General features: G+C 42.0%; 2 protein-coding genes across 2 annotated transcripts in view; one reads left to right on the top strand and one right to left on the bottom strand.

The window, feature by feature from the left end:
• adam22 (ADAM metallopeptidase domain 22) overlaps nucleotides 1–6,508 on the top strand; it is a 72,074-nt gene extending 65,566 nt beyond the window's left edge. The window contains exons 28-31 of the mRNA XM_085366536.1: nucleotides 1–11; nucleotides 241–307; nucleotides 4,355–4,478; nucleotides 4,701–6,508. The exon at nucleotides 1–11 is cut by the window's left edge and continues 90 nt beyond it. Of these exons, the coding sequence (XP_085222662.1) occupies nucleotides 1–11; nucleotides 241–307; nucleotides 4,355–4,478; nucleotides 4,701–4,721 (223 nt within the window). The 3' untranslated portion in view covers nucleotides 4,722–6,508. The remainder of the gene's footprint in view (nucleotides 12–240; nucleotides 308–4,354; nucleotides 4,479–4,700) is intronic.
• A 3,313-nt stretch (nucleotides 6,509–9,821) lies between these two features.
• On the bottom strand, nucleotides 9,822–13,163 carry gtpbp10 (GTP-binding protein 10 (putative)). Its single transcript, XM_085365656.1, has 10 exons — nucleotides 13,054–13,163; nucleotides 12,040–12,233; nucleotides 11,815–11,906; nucleotides 11,542–11,686; nucleotides 11,369–11,442; nucleotides 11,189–11,241; nucleotides 10,969–11,076; nucleotides 10,802–10,879; nucleotides 10,548–10,671; nucleotides 9,822–10,263 (listed from the first exon to the last, which is right to left on the bottom strand). The coding sequence occupies exons 1-10, from the start codon at nucleotides 13,084–13,086 to the stop codon at nucleotides 10,052–10,054; spliced, it is 1,113 nt and encodes a 370-aa protein (XP_085221782.1). The 5' UTR covers nucleotides 13,087–13,163; the 3' UTR covers nucleotides 9,822–10,051.
• Between the last annotated feature and the right edge of the window lie 2,701 nt (nucleotides 13,164–15,864).

The following is a 15,864-nucleotide window of genomic DNA, read 5'->3' as shown; positions in this document are numbered from 1 at the left end:
CTCGTGGCAAGGTAAGCGGTGCTTTTTTTTGTTTCTCAGGATGAAAGAAAATGAATGTGTTTGTTCAGGACAGGAAACAGTGAAAGAATCTAACTCACGTTCTGATCTTTAGGCTAAATTCAAACCACAACTAACAAACCAATTGTAGCCCTTCTCATACAGGCCTGCTTTTTCATTATCATCCCATTAAATACTTAGCATGTGAATCTAAATGTGCACTTCTGTTTTGTTTGTCTTCAGGAAACCTGAGCGGTAATCGTAAGAAACTGAAAGGAAAGAAGTTCCGTGCTCGCTCGAACTCCACAGAGTAAGTAATATTTGGGAAACTGATTAAGTTGTGATGTCAGTGAACGCTCTACTTGCAGATAGAGAGACACCGTAGTAAAAAACACTAATGTATCAGGATCTATTAAAGAATCAAGCTGACATTATCTTTATAATTTTCATTCTTTATTTTAGTAAATCTCACAAAAAGACCAAAACCAACAGTTTTTAGGGAAAAGGAGCAAATTTAGATCAGTATTTTCACCTGTGGATTACTGAATAGTTATATTTACAACACTGGCAGTCACATTGGGAACCCTTTAGTCTTGGCCAGACAGCCAGACTCTGAGGATGACAGTTTAGGCCAGCAGGTGTCTGTGCCAAGACCGTGCACCGGTCACTGTTTATGAATGCAGATACGATTTTATAAAGGTAATGAAATCCAAAGCAATATCAGAAGGTAGTTGATAGTTTCAAGATTACATTTCTGTGCTGCATTCCCTCCTTTGCTCTCCAAGTCAACTGTTTACTGCCATGTGATGTGACTACCAATGACCCACAGAGTCTGCATGTTCATATGCACATATACAGTCATATGAAAAAAAAGTTTTTGCAGGACTCTATGCACATCTGTCTGTCTCTCTCACAGCTTTGCCACTGCACACGCTGCAGGCTTGGGATCATTGTCCTGTTGCATGACCCAGGCCAAGCTTTAGCTGTTGGACAGATGACTCAAGAAAGCTTTGGTACAGAAGAGGTCAACCATGCACTCTTCTGTACCAAAGCTTTCTCGAGTCATCTATCTAACAGCTAAAGCTTGGCCTGGATCAAGCTCGGCTTGGCCCAAATCATAACCCCTCCACCACCATGCTTGCCAGTTGGTATGAGGTGTTTGTGCTGATATGCGGTGTTTGGTTTTCTCCAAATAAGGTGCTGTGCATTATGGCCAAACATCTCCACTTTGGTCTTATCTGTCCAAAGGACACAATTGAAGGAATGTTGTTGTTGATAAGATGCAACTCTGCAAACCTAAGCCATGTTGCCAACTTGTTTTTCTTCAAAAACAAGGCTTTGTACTGGTAACTCTTCCAAACTAGCCAAACAAGTTCAGTCTTTTTTCATTTGTGCTGTCATGAACTTTAACAAATAACAAGCTAACTGATGCCTGTTGAGTCTGAGATGTAGCTCTTGAGTTTTAAGCAGTTTCTTTGAGAATTACACTGTCTGAGCTCGGGGAGAACTTACTGAGACGTCCGGTCTTGGGAAGATTGTATTATTTGTGTATTAAAACACACCTGAATGCTTCAGACCATTACTCTGTGTTTGTAGAAATCATAACATTAGCAGGAAGAGACTTAACTGCAGTGCTTGTGTTTATTGTAACAGCAGTGTGCAGTTTCAGTATTGTGTGGGCAACAATTAATTATTATGACTTTTTTTTATTTGTGGCTTTTCATCTTTGGCCACAGTTAAATGGAGACAGAGAGGGTAGAACACGTATGCTCAATCAGTTTATTGTTGGTTTTGGTCTTTTTATTAGATTTGTTGACAGTCAACAAATAAATGATAAAGTTTGATATTCTTGTCATTAAATAATTTCTGTAAAGAAAATGAAACGATGCTTCTGTTTGTATCAGACAGAAAAATGTAATTGTATCTCGTTTTGCATTGTTCACATTGACCTGCTCTATCAACGTGAACTCTAAGCTTCTGTTTGGCTTTTGAGGCCGAAGCTTTAAATCTTTTAGACTTTACCTACAGCCTGTGAACAAATAAGATATGTGCATACCTGCCTGTTGACTGTGAATGCACAGTGAGCTGTGTGCATCAGCTGCCTCCCAGCCTCGTATGTCGGTCGGTTTGTGCGTCTGAAGGTCTTGGCATAAGGAGTAGTGTGTAGTGCACATGTTCTCGATATAAGCATGAGACTGCCGGAGTGGCAAAGAAGCTATAGCTGCTTGGAATGATGAGACCAACATGCAACCGAGCCTGTAACACGCGACACAGGTGTTTGTGATTTTCATAGTGCCGTTTTCATCTGAAACCACACACAGGTCTGTCTGCCATCTTCTCACCATTTTTTCCTCAATTGCATCTTGTTCAGAATATCTTTGCTCTGCTCTGCTTTCCTAAAATATTTCCTCTTCCTCTCTCCCTTCCCCTTACCTCACCCCCTCACACTCGCTTATTTCTGGAGAAATTTCTGTCCGTTTCTTTTTTCTTCCTTTCTTTTCTCTCTTCTCCCCCTCACCTTGTGTTGTGTCCCTTTAACTTCCCTCCCCCTCAACCCTCCCACAGGTATTTAACCCCTCGCCTCAAAACAGAGTTTTATGATGTAACTAAATGGGTAGAAGATGTGAATAGAAACACTCAAGGACCTTACCTTAGGTATTACCTCGGACCACGTCCTGTATACCCCACACGCTTGTCTAAAAACTCCCTCACTTTTTGGTTTGATTTGTGGTTTGGAAAGGAAGGCTTAGTGCCAATCTGGTCTTTTTTTCCTTTCTGGAGACAATTCAAAGCTATATCTCAGAGAATGGCATGTTGCAACTGAGAAAAGGTTGCCACTTGTGCATAAATAAGGATGATAAAGAGACATTTTTAAACTTTACTTTTTTTCTTACAACTCAAGTGCTGAATTTTTAAGTTGCAGACTTTTATTTTCCTGCTTTATTGTATTGATGCAAAAACAAAGATGGCTATTACTGTCTGTGCTAGTGTAAAACTATAATCCAGTCATTTTTATTCCTAATTTCTCCTTATTCCCTTCTTTGCTCTCCTCCCTTCCTCTCAGTCTCTTGTTACCTCTGCATGTTCAATGTTGTTCCGTCAGTAAGTGTTTTGTGTTGTTCGGCCCTCCGCCTCGCTCACAGTGACCTCACGAGCCGTCGCGTCAGTGTGATGTCACCGCAGAGCCAGATATTTCGGGTGCCGCTCTGACATCATCATTGCGCTGTTGTGGCAAAATCTCTGATCGTGCCCAAGGTCTATAGATGGTTAGAAACACAAGCTGAAGCTCGCTAAAAAACCCCAAACATCAGTAAACAGCAAACCAACACTGGAATCTATAGACCTTCACTGTCCAGGCGCACATTTCTAACCCTCTCCCTCTTCTTACCTAGAGTAGAAACAGCCCAAAAAATGAAGAGACATGGAGCAGCAGGTTGCAGAACTTTTAACTGCAAACTGAATATTGAATCCTCTGTAAAAAGACTTAGAAAAGGAAATAGACCAACAGTAAGCTACAGAATGAATATGAAGCTGATCAGATGCCACTGTTTTACAGAAGAGACACGTTAAAGGTTTAAACACTTCAAAGTTCCTTCATGCGAGGAGAAAAAAATAACTTCTGCAACCTGCCGTCAAATTGCTCTGGTCTTTCCATCATTTTGGCCAACCCAGGACCATTCAGTCACCACGGTGCAGTGATGTATAGAAGCCGCTGCACACGCTGCAGGCTTTCTGCTGCTGTTTCACTGGACTGGACCTCTTCCTCTGACTCTTGGTCTTTTGTTTTTTTTTTACCCAGCTCCGGTCTGGCCCGCTGTCCCAGTCGCCTTTTCATGCTCCCGCAGATTGAGCTATCCCATCAAGACAACACACCAGCTAAGCTTAGAGCAGAAGTTACCTTTAGCAGCATGCTTTGTCCACAGTGGCTAAAGTTATTGTTCTGCAGCTTCTAGCTAAGAGTGTGTTGGCGCTTGCCGAAAATGCTGTGAGACGGTGAAGCATGAAGGGAACTATGACTGTGCCCACACTGCAGCCGGGAACTGTTTACTGCTGTGTAAATAAATACATATCATGCACAGGGTTTGCTCTTAAAAGCTAAACATTTTTTGCAGTGATTATTTTATAATTTTGTCTCTTTGCTTTCTGGTGAGCAGCTTCTAGGAGCAAACTCGCTATTTAGGAAGGTGAAAACTGAATAGGTGGAGCAGCTGAAGGAGGATGTTGCCCAAAGTCACAGATCTAACCTGATTTATGTATCTGTGTCTTTGGACATCTTAGTCCTACCCTAACTAAAAAAAAAAGGGGGCAATAGCTTTATGATCACGTCACATCACGATCACTTTATTTCTTTTCTCAGGACGCTATCGCCTGCCAAGTCTCCCACCTCCTCCACAGGATCTATTGCATCCAGCAGGAGGTACCCATACCCTATGCCTCCTCTCCCCGATGACCAGAGGAAAGCCAACAGGCAGAGTGCCAGGGTAAGTATCAATCAGAAACACAATACAGGGATTTCTGCATTTAATGGTGGTTGTGTGTGCAAATGAAACTACTGAAGCACGTTATAATGACATAAGGTTTAAGGAAAACAGCAGAACTGTAAGTCCAGCCTGAACTCTGTGGAAAAAGGAAGTGATGTGACCGACCAGCAGTAAACTTTGGGAGATGCTAAAAGGCTTCTCTTTCTTCTCTTCTATTTCCAGTTGTGGGAGACCTCAATATAACAGCTGTCTTGCCCTCTCTACACAAGACTATAAAGAACTACACATCTCTCCTTTTCTATGAATGAACAAACACAAAAATGATACAAAATTGACTCTAAGCGACTAAAGAGGAAAAAGAGAGAGCCCCACCCACCCACTGGACAGGAAACAGGCAGAGTTTGAGTTTGAGTTAATGTGACCAAGCATCTGCGAGGCCGTATTGCCAAACAGCCTCATTCAGTGGATCTCTACGTGACGATGTGGAGTCCCGGCAGAGACACCAGCTCCACATCCTCTCCAGACCAGCTGGAGCTCAGACTGAGCTGTTCCTGCTGTCTGCTTAAAGCTTCACCAACGCGACACAACCCCACCCAAAACCCCCACACCACCCTTACCCCTCTTTAGCTTGTCTCATGTCGTATTCACTTCAGCATCATCCCATCTGAATTGTACAGGCTCCTCTCTGAAAGGAGCTGTGGGAGCCAGGCCATCGCCGGATCTGCGTCGGATCATTTTGACGTGAATTACTGTAGAAACGCCAACACTGTATGCATGAGACGACCGTGTTTATCGGCAACTCCCTCCTACCGAAAAGACGAGACGGACAGCGGTCTGACCCGAAAGGAAAGCATGCAAATGGGGCTGTGATTTTATAACGTCTGTAGGCTTAATGCTTTCTCTCCACTAAAGGTAACTCATATTGTATCACCGCAACATGGACCCCACTCTGCTGTTCCTCCCTTTGGTTTGTGTGTAAATATGTACAGTAAAATACACACAGAGTATGAGTTTTCTTTTGTTTTGAAAGACAAAAAGACAGAGAGAGAGGCATTTCTTTGTTTCCTGTTGATTTGTAGATAAGTTCAGAGACCCTGCAGTCTGGGTTTCTCCCGCTCTGTGACTGTGACCTCTATAGCCTTCTCCATCCACAGCAGAATGTGTGTTTATTTTTTACCTTAGCCACTATTTTCATGCATCTCTGTGAGACACACACACAGACATCCAGCGATGTTGACTGTGGCACATTAATAAGAGCGTCGCTAAGACCGTTCTCGATCGATATTAATTTAGCTACATTTTTATTAGTTTTACGTCCCGTTCCCGAGTGAAACGAACGGACGAGATGTGTTTGGCGTAGTTATAGATGTGCCGCTTGTCACTCACGGAATTTCCTGAAAATTTCCCAATGATGGTGACAAGGTGTTTGTGTGTTTGAGACGGCTGCACTCCCATTTTTCCAGTGGCAGCCACTTGAATGTGAGTAATTGAACATCTGGCTGGTGACCCGCCTCAGCCAGCATCTGGAAATTGACTGAAATGCGCATTTTGAATTTAGCTGTGACGACTGAGATATTTAGCCTTGTAAATGATTAACTATGCTGTACAGTGCTTGCTGTTCGAGCTTACGAAGACCCAACAGCATGACAGATCTATATCAGATTATTTCGCCGGTAGGCTCTTTATGAGGTCATAACAGGAAATGAGCATGTCACCGGATGAGTCTTTCCCCCCTATTGCCTTTTCCTGTTGTTTTTAATGGGTCTGTGTACCACAGTTGCTTGTAAAGCTCATGGCAGGTGGTTCGAAGCTAACTGTCGTGCCAGTGTAATTATTTAAGGTGGTTTCTTTTTTTTTCTGGATGCAAATCCCGCTCACCAACAAGTTCTTTGTACAGTCAGTGCTCTACACTGTGGAGAAACTGTTGTGTCAAGGCCTCATGTTTGTCATTTTACTGTTGTTAGCTTTTGTTCCAGTGTGGGCACTTTTACATTTGTAATTCATGTATGCATTAGGACTGTATAGGTAATATGAGCTTCACAATATTGGATTAATATTGCTACTAGTATCTTTTTTTTATTAAGTACCTTTGTAATGTTCACCTTTTCCCCCTCAGCATTATGTACAGCAGCTATTTAAACATTAATTAAGTGCATTATTGTAATTACGTGGGTTGATGAGTTTGATGGAGAGCATTTCGTTTCATCACCTTTGTCCTTTGGGGCCAATAGAAGCTGTTGTTCCTTACGCATGTGCTGATACGATGCTACGTGCTGATGTAAGGTTTGGACACATGTTGCTGTCTGGGCTCATGATTTGCCTTCTACCAGAACTTTCTTTATTTTTGTTCCTCTGGTCTTACTATCGGTGTCCAGCGGCCCAGTGATCTTTCTGGGCTTCCCCAGGCTGGGGAGAGCATCATTTCTGAGCTCCTTACAAATGTTTCTAACATCATAATACTGTGCAGCAGCGAGACATTTGTCCTGGTGCCTTGGGCAAAACTCTACAGGATTCTCCATCGAGGACGGCAGTAGTGATTTGGCAGGCAGTAGTGATTTGTGTGATTGTACAGGTGTTACTCCAAACATATCTGCCTCCGCACACAGCTGGACTGACCGATCCCTGCAGAGCAGCTGTCTGGCCAGAGACTTGAATGTATTTGTGTACCACCCAGTCTCAGCCATGCGTTCCCATCACACCAGAATCATCAGCACTCTGCTCCAGGAACCCTAAAGAGCCCCATATGTACTAATTCAGACACTGCAGTTGTCTTTTTTTATTTTTTAATTTGCCTGTATGCTGTACAGACTGATGATGCAAAAATCCCCATATTTTTTCCTCTTTATCATTCAGTATTGTAATATATTTAATATAAAATAAAACTTTCATCAACACCTCTGTCTGTGCAGACATTTCTATTATCTTCTGATTTCCCAGGATGGTTTGATAACCAGTTAATAAAACCTGATTCAGCTGAATGAGGGTTACATGACAGTTTAATTCTCAGTGTTATCAAAACATTTAAGTCACTCTGCACAATACTCCTCGGCCTCTTAGCATTTTATATACTGTAGTATGCTTTACATCTCTACCCTGTGTTGAGGTACAGACTGGGGTAACCCGAAAATCAGACTGTAAGAGCATCATAGTCTGTAGGTTTAAAAGAAACCTGACTCCACTGGTTGCAAATTATAGACCATATATTTACACAGACAGACAGACAGACAGACAGACAGACAGACACACACACACACACTCGCACGCACATGCGCACACACACACACACCTTAGTGAGGACATCTAATTGACATAATGCTTACCCTAACCATCAAAAATGAATGTCTAACCCTAAACCTAAATGTAACCCTGACAATAAAACCACATTTTGAGTCTCAAAAATGCCTTCAAATTCGTGGAGACGGGCACTTTGTCCCCATAAGTCACTGTTGGTCCCCACAAGTATAGTGGCATGCCAATTTTCTGTCATCACAAAGACACGCATGCACTGGCTACTTTATTAGGTACATCTCTTAAACTGCTTGTTAAAGCAAATATCTAATCAGCCAATCACATGGCAGCAGATCAATGCATGTAGACATGGTCAAGATGAATGCTGAAGTTGAAACAGAATGGGGAAGAAAAGTGACTTAGGTGACTTTTAATGTGACATGGCTATTGATCCCAGATGTGTTGGTTTGAGTATTTCACAAATAACTGATCTACTGGGATTTTCCCAACAACCATTTGAGAATTTGCAGAGGATTGACTAAGAGAAAATATCCAGTGAGTGGCAGTTCTCTGGGCTTAAATGTCTTTGTCAGCAGTCAGAGCACACCAAACCAAGGTATGCAGAAGAGCATCTCTGTATGAACAACACATCAAACCTTGAAGCAGATGGGTTACAGTAGCAGAAGACCGCATGAAGTGCCACTGCTGTCAGCTAAGAAAAAGAGCTTACTAGAATTCAACAAGAGATTAAACAATGCCTGCTCGATTTCTACTGTGACATTCAGACAGTACGGTCAATTTGGCATAAACTGCATGGAAGCATGGACCCGCTCAGTGTTCTTGGGCAACCCCCAAGCACTGTTCAAACCCCATGGTCCATCTGAGTATTTGTGTTAGCAGATCTCAATAAGGTTGATCCCCTTTGAGATGTGGTGGAACAGGAGATTCACATCATGGATGTGCAGCCAACAAATCTGCAGCAGTTATCATGACAATATATAGCAAAATCTGATGACTGCCATGAAGAATTAAAGCAGTACTGAAAGCTACTAATAATTAAAAAGGGGGTCAAACCTGATATTAACAAGGTGTACCTAATAAGGTGACCAATGAGTTAAAGACAACATACACGGCCGGTAAGATATCATCTACTGGTTTTGTACTTGACACTTGCATTTTTCTTTTGGAGCTTGGAGTGTCCATATTTAGTACTACTGTATTTTCTCATGCAATGCTAGCATGTGCACCCAGAAACTACATGGGTGCACTGCACAGACGCATGTAAACTTAGCACAAAAAGTAAGGAAATTTGTTAAATCGATTACATCTTTGTACTAAATGTTTGCTAGCAATAAAACCAAAAATCACCAAACACAAATTTGCTTCAAGTTTATTTGCTCATTTTAACTCGCATCCTTATAAAAACTAAAATTTCCCCCTGTCAAAAAGTTGAGTGAACCCTTAGCCCAGGCTGTACCTCACAGCAAACCATATGACTGATCGAAAAACAGTCAGGAGATCCAGTTCAGTCACTCAAATTAGCGGAAATGAGGCCAAGTGGAAAGGAACGGGTTACCTGTGTCGGTACACCTGCCAAGCAAAGCAACCAAACTCTTACCTTTAGGTCTTATCAGCGATGAAACTGTTTAGTTATAGCAAAGATTCACCCCCACTGGAATTGCTTTGAAGGGGGAAACAATGAGGACAAAACCCATTTTTGCATCAGGATGTGTTACTGCTGTTGAGCATTTTAACGTGGGAGTCTGTGATGACTGACTCACTGCTGGAGCCAGCCTCAATTGGTCATTACTGAGGTTCCTGCTTGGTTGCAAATTAAATCAGACTCTATATAAGCCTACAGCAAACAAACTATCTCAGTTAACATGTTCCTAATAAGTTTATGGCCTAAATCGCTAGTTTCAAGTTTTCTGCAACACTGCATGTTCTTTGAATTGTAGATTATGCCCCCATTTAAAGTGAAACAGACGATGCAGCTGAGTATGCACAAAACATAAATCGATAATAATAAAAACATTTTAAATCGTAGTATGAAACTGAATATATTGTATTTATCATTTAATGTAGTCATCTTGACTAGAATCCTTTTATGCACCAGCCTGTGAATTTCTATGATATTCACAAAGTTTTATCAGCCTTATACAACACATCACTTTTAAATAAATAAAGATGGAGTTTGCATCAGTCAGTGAGAATTTGATCATCTCCAAGCAGAGACCTCCATCACTTGTATAAATTGAAGTGGTTTTGCTCTCCCAGGAGCTTCGTGGTAGAGGATGTTTATCTGCAAAGTCCTGCGTGATGATGCTTGATGTCGTCTACGTTACTCACGCACGTCCTTGTGACTGCTTCCTCAGTGCTTGCAGCTTTTCTCGATGAGTGGCTTTAACTTCTAAGGCTGCGTCTTCATCGAGGGACTGTCGAACGCAGCTCTTAAGGTGGCTGATGCCAAACCCGGTGATTGCAGAAACGGGAACCACGTGTCTGAAGGTCAAATAGTTCTGTGGTATCATATCTTCAGGGAGCAGATCAGAGAACTCTGTACAGGGGAAAGAAAAGGAACAGAAATACTCTCAAAACCAATTTTTCCTCCCAACAAACTGCAAAAATATGCTCACATAAAGGAAGTTCAGATGCATGAAAACGAAAAAGTCATCATGCCGCTTGTGTCGATATCTGACAGAGCAAACGGCATGGCTCAGACAGAGCCAGAGAAATGTTTGGAACAGACTAGGACGCCTGTGAACCCTGGAAGTAGAAATCCGTCTTCAGTCTTTTCTCCTAAATGATTTTTCTACTCATAAGTGCTAATTCTAGTCTAACCTTCTGGGTTTTGTAGTTGCTCCTTCAGCTCTGCTAGCTTGTCCTCAGCATCAGGCAGGTCCATCTTATTCACCACCAGTAATGCAGGCTTTGACAAAAGCTCCTCTTTATACAACTCCAATTCCTTTAGGCAGCAGTCAGAAAGCAGAGGAGAACGAGGGACAAAAAAATAAATAAAAGGAGCGAAGATTGAGTCAGGAGATCAGAATGAATATCTAAAAACTAGTCATCAGCCTTTGCAGCTTCAGGCTCACCTTGGTTAGAAGCTGCACAGCTTCGAAGGCTGACCTAAACGGTGTTTTACTTGCCAGCTGAAAACCACAAACATCGACCTGCATTCAGACAAAATGCAAAATTGTCATCAGAAGCAATTTTCACCTGGTTACACCGAAAGCAAAAACAGTTTGTGTTAGTTACGCACCACAAATAACAGCTGCTTGGTCCTCTCCACGTGTTTCAGAAATTTGTGGCCCATGCCTTTGTTCATGTGAGCCCCCTCAATCAAGCCAGGGAGATCAGCAACAGAAATCTACACCCGCCCCCCCAAAAAAGAGCAAACAATCAAGTAAGCCAAGTAAAAAGAAAAAAGAAATGTTTTCGCAGACAGTTACAGCACAAGGCAACACGTGGAATTCTTGTACCTGCTTATAATCGTCATATATCAGTTTGCCAATCTCTGGTTTCAAGGTTGTGACTGTGAAACGGCAGAAAAATATTAAAGTTTAATGAAACACAGAATTATTTCTTCTTTCAAAGCATATTTTTAGAATTTAAAAAAAGACACGTTTTCTTTTTCTATATGCGTGTGGTTGTCTTCTCACAAGCATAGCTGGCAATCTGAGGCGTGGCGTTAGACAAGGCTGTCAGCAGAGAGGACTTTCCTGCATTCGGGAACCTGGTGTTGATTTAACAGAACAAAATCAGATGTTCCCCTTTGCTAATCTGAACCTCAGCAGAATTCAGTTAGTGTGGTTTGTTCCCCCTCTATTCTCACCCCACAAGGCCCATGTCTGCTATAAGCTTGAGGTCCAGTCTGATGTGTTTAGCCTCGCCTTTACTGGGCTGAAACGCAGAGTACAGCGAGCCTCCTGATCCTCCTTTTGCCACCATCACACGATCGCCCTCCACATTCAAGTCACCTTGTAAGAAGAATGGTAGAGGAAATAAGAAGCTTCACAGCAAAAGTCAGGTAGCTACTGCACTGGCAGTTCTTTTTCTGTTAGAAAAAACAAGATTCACATGACTGACTGTGAAAGATTTGACGTACCGAGTGTTCTGCTTTCATCAGTGGTGACGGTGATACCGACAGGAGCAAGGATCTCCTTGTCTGCCCCTCTTTCTCCTTTCAGAGCTCGAACGCTGTTGATAAAAGAGATCCAAACAGCTCTCACCCTCTCGTGCTTACAGGACTATTTCAAAACCTCTATGAAGGTCTGAAAAATAGACATTTTTTAATGATCGACAGAATTTAAAATAAAAATTGTATTTCTACCCGCTGTTGGCTCCTGCGTCCGCTACAAAACGTTTTTGTGGGAATTTGTCCTTTATCCTTTTTAAGGTCATGTTCTTCGTCGCCACCACCCAAACATCTCCCCCTTTCCCTCCTTGTCCTCCAAGGCGGGGTAAACCCATCCCTCCACTGCCTCCACGGACATACAGCCGCAGATTGTCAACAAAGTTTCCATACTGCAAAGAGTCAAAGACACAGACTGGTATTAAGAAATCGAAGAACACCAGAGATCCTAACAGGCAACTTCAAGTGATTGAATCTTTCAAAAGTTTTACTGACATCATTTACCAGAGTGCGACCTACATATCTCACAAGAATAATGAAATCTGACAGCAGCTTGAGCATCCTTCCTATTTTCTTCAGTCCACTCAAGCTAAACAGTAACTCATATATATTTTATATATGAGTTTAAATATACAAATATGTGCCTATGTATAGTCTATAGGGGCTTTATTGTTGTTTTACTGTTTACTTGATGTACTTTATTTGTGTGTATGTACTTTATTTTGGTAACATGACGTAGTCTATACAGAAAGCTGTTCTGGGTTGACAGGTGTATTGATCAGTGGCGCATTGATGAGCAACTAGAGTGCTCAAAAACTCCTCGAGGATGGCACGTTCATATATGTGCAGCCACAAAAAAGGTTAGCCACGCCTCCCAGCACAATATCAGGAGTGTGGATGAGACAGCAGGAAATTGATATTTACTCAAGGAGAGCTGGACAGGGCATCATCTCAACAGCAGGACTGGTGTCTGCCCCTCTGTGTGAGGAGGAGAGTTGGCAGAGCCCTACAAACAATCTCCAGCAGGCTGCTCATGTGCAATAGCTATAGAGATAGTTGGTGTATCATCTAACATACCACATGAGAGACAAATACGATTACTGCTTGGTGTATTTAGCGTTGACAGTTAGCTTTCCAGCTAATGTCAAAAACCGTATAATATCCCCCGTTAAATATGTGACATTCAGAGTACAAATCTTCTATAGCACTCACCTTCCGTAAGCAGATCCTAGTGATGTGAACCATCTTCAGTGGCACTTATTGCCACTCTTAAGAAGTATTTTCGCCAAAGCTAACTGCTAGCATACGTACATGTGTTTGGATCGGGGACAGGAAGTAGTGGTTCTTTTCTCTCCGCTTATTGGATGATGAAGCGGGGAGGCGGGGCTCCCATTCTCACTAACTGTGAATCAACTTCACCTTAACCAGGGATGTGTCAAATGGACGTTTCCTTTATCTTAAGAGCAGAGGGAGAATCAGCGGTTTTATAAGTGATTATGCAAGCTGTTAAAAGAAATTTAAAAAGCCAAATTGTTTGTATATATTTTTAACAAAAGGATAAAATCTATTTTTCCAACATTTTTATTTTTTTTTGCCTTTGCCACATACTGGTTCAGAATGAGCTTGGTCAACAAATACTAGTACAAAAAACTGATGACGAATGACTTATTGATTTGTATGAATTTATTTTTAAGCCTGTTTTATGAGTGCATTTTTTATCTGCTGAGGACATATATAAACTTTTAAGGATTATTTATTAATATGCTATATCCCTATAAAGGTAGTAAAGGTGTACTCAATTTTTCACACACTGCTTTCTGCATTTTTTAAATTAAATAATAACACTGTTTCGCGTCTTGGTGTTGATCTGAGGTTGTATTTGCCTAATTTTAGGACCTGCTAAGAATCAGATTTATTTTAAAATGTCCTGATACATTAAACATTAAGGAATGTAAGAGGGTGTACTTTGTTTTTCACAAGATTGTGTAATGTCTCTATGTGCTTTGGTCCTAGACAGTTTTCTCTTGAAAAAGAGATCTGAGACTCACTGAGACAACCTATTTAAATAAAGGTTTAATAGTGATAACAGTAAAAATAATAATATCGTTACAATAATAAAATAAATGTAGTTTTTCATCTAGAGTAACTGAAAATAGGTGTGTCACAACCTAAAACGCACACAGGCTGTATTGTCCAGAAATCTGGCAACTATGACCTACAGCACTGAATATTACCTTTAAAACTTCAAGAAAATGCAAGTTTCTAACCAAAACCATTCTCAATAAAAAAAAATAAAATTGTAAAAGCCAGATTTGATATTTAAGTCCTTAAATAATAAAGGCAGACCATAATATGCAGCTGTAGCAGGGATCACTGTCTGTCCTACATTTGAGCAGTGCACGTCTTATAAATAAAACTGTTCTCTCAGGTAAGCCCACCTAGCGGGCAGCAGTGTCGGCGGAGCTGCGAGGATGCTGAGAGAGATGATCTGATCTTCCAGCTCTCCCCCGTGAGCGCGCTCGCGCGCGGCGGTGCAGAGATGCGCATGTGACGACGAAAACGAAGACGCAGTTTCTCTCTTTCACACTCTGCCACCAAGGCACACAGAAGATCTCCCCCCTCAGTGGACATTTGCACATCGATCAGATCTGCATACACCAAGTCTGCTCGGATTTAACCTCGCGGAGGTAAGGCTGTGTGTGTGCGTGCCTGTTCGTGTGTGTGTGTGTGTGTGTGATGACGAAAGAGAGGTTGGCTTATTATCTCTCACAAGACCCCAGACAGCTGGGTAGGTCCTCCCACCGGTGTCTGGCTATTTATACGATTTGAAACGCTGCCGTGGGTCGTGATAACTGGACGAGACCGGGAGATACTGACACACATCACAGCTCGGTAAGAGATCCTGTTACTGAGTGATGCGGGTGGCCGCATGTGTATGTTTGACCTAAATTATGCAATAATGGTGTAATAGCGGCTGTAGCATGTGCTCGTTGAGATTCAGTGGACGCAGGCTTCCCGGAGTCAGCGGTGTAGTGGAAGATATAAGGCTGCTGGTCCATGAGGATGGTGTTTGCGATCGGGTACCAGACTGCTGCATCATTCTTTCCATCCTTTAGCGCGTGCTGCAGCATCATCCCCGGATACCGTGTATAACCAGCCCGGCCCTGTTTTGAATTTAATCTAATTTTCTTAAGTGAGATGCAGACTGGTCCGTGCAAAATGATCTCAAGTTGCAAAGAGGAGGGTGTAGTTAAACCTGCTGTGAGACGTAGTGTACACATAAGGGTTTATACACACTAATATTTCTTAGCATGCTTTTCATTCCATTCCTGTGAAGCTGTAAAGGCTTAACACAAAGTTTCAGTTGTTTGTGGTAGGTAGCTAACAGTACATCGTGCACCATGTTCTAGAAAAGTATGGTGCGTCCTACACGCTGGCAAACGCGCACACGTAGGCGCGTACACGGGCTGGAAGAGAGTAAAACAAACCCCAAAAGGATGAAGCGCACTAACACCTGGGGCGTATTATTATTATCGTCACGTTTAAACTATGGATGTTGGTCTGTTCTGTGTTAAGGACTTGTGCTGTCGAAGTTTCACTGAACTTAAAACGGCGTTTTTGGATTATCCGAACTGGGGTTTTTTGTTTGTTTGTTTGTTTGTTTTTGCGCACTGAATGACATTATATCTGATCACAAAGATACAGTAAATGCAGCCCACAGATCTAGCTCCATGATTTGCTCATGATGCATCATGTGCTGCTGTGGCATCATGTAGAAATTATAGAGCACAGGTGCTCTGTGAGCCCTTGGAAGTGGCTTTTTACATTTTTTTTGTCCAGTTTTATTTGTTATCTGTTGATAAAATCAAACATAAATCCACTGTGGGATAACATAAGCACTGGTTTGTGCGTGAAATTTCAAACAAAAGAAAACAACTGCACACACGGGTGTTTTTGTTTTGTCAGATCAACCAGAGGCCTGAACAGTATCAGTCTGCCAACTGGGGGCATGGATACGGTATG

The sequence above is a fragment of the Diplotaxodon limnothrissa genome, linkage group LG11, assembly GCF_057381915.1.
Source record: "Diplotaxodon limnothrissa isolate DT_005_m linkage group LG11, D_limnothrissa_male_GT1.1, whole genome shotgun sequence".
Classification (NCBI taxonomy): Eukaryota; Metazoa; Chordata; class Actinopteri; order Cichliformes; family Cichlidae; genus Diplotaxodon; species Diplotaxodon limnothrissa.
Note: the sequence above shows the minus strand (reverse complement) of the source record. Positions and strands in the feature narration are given on the sequence as shown.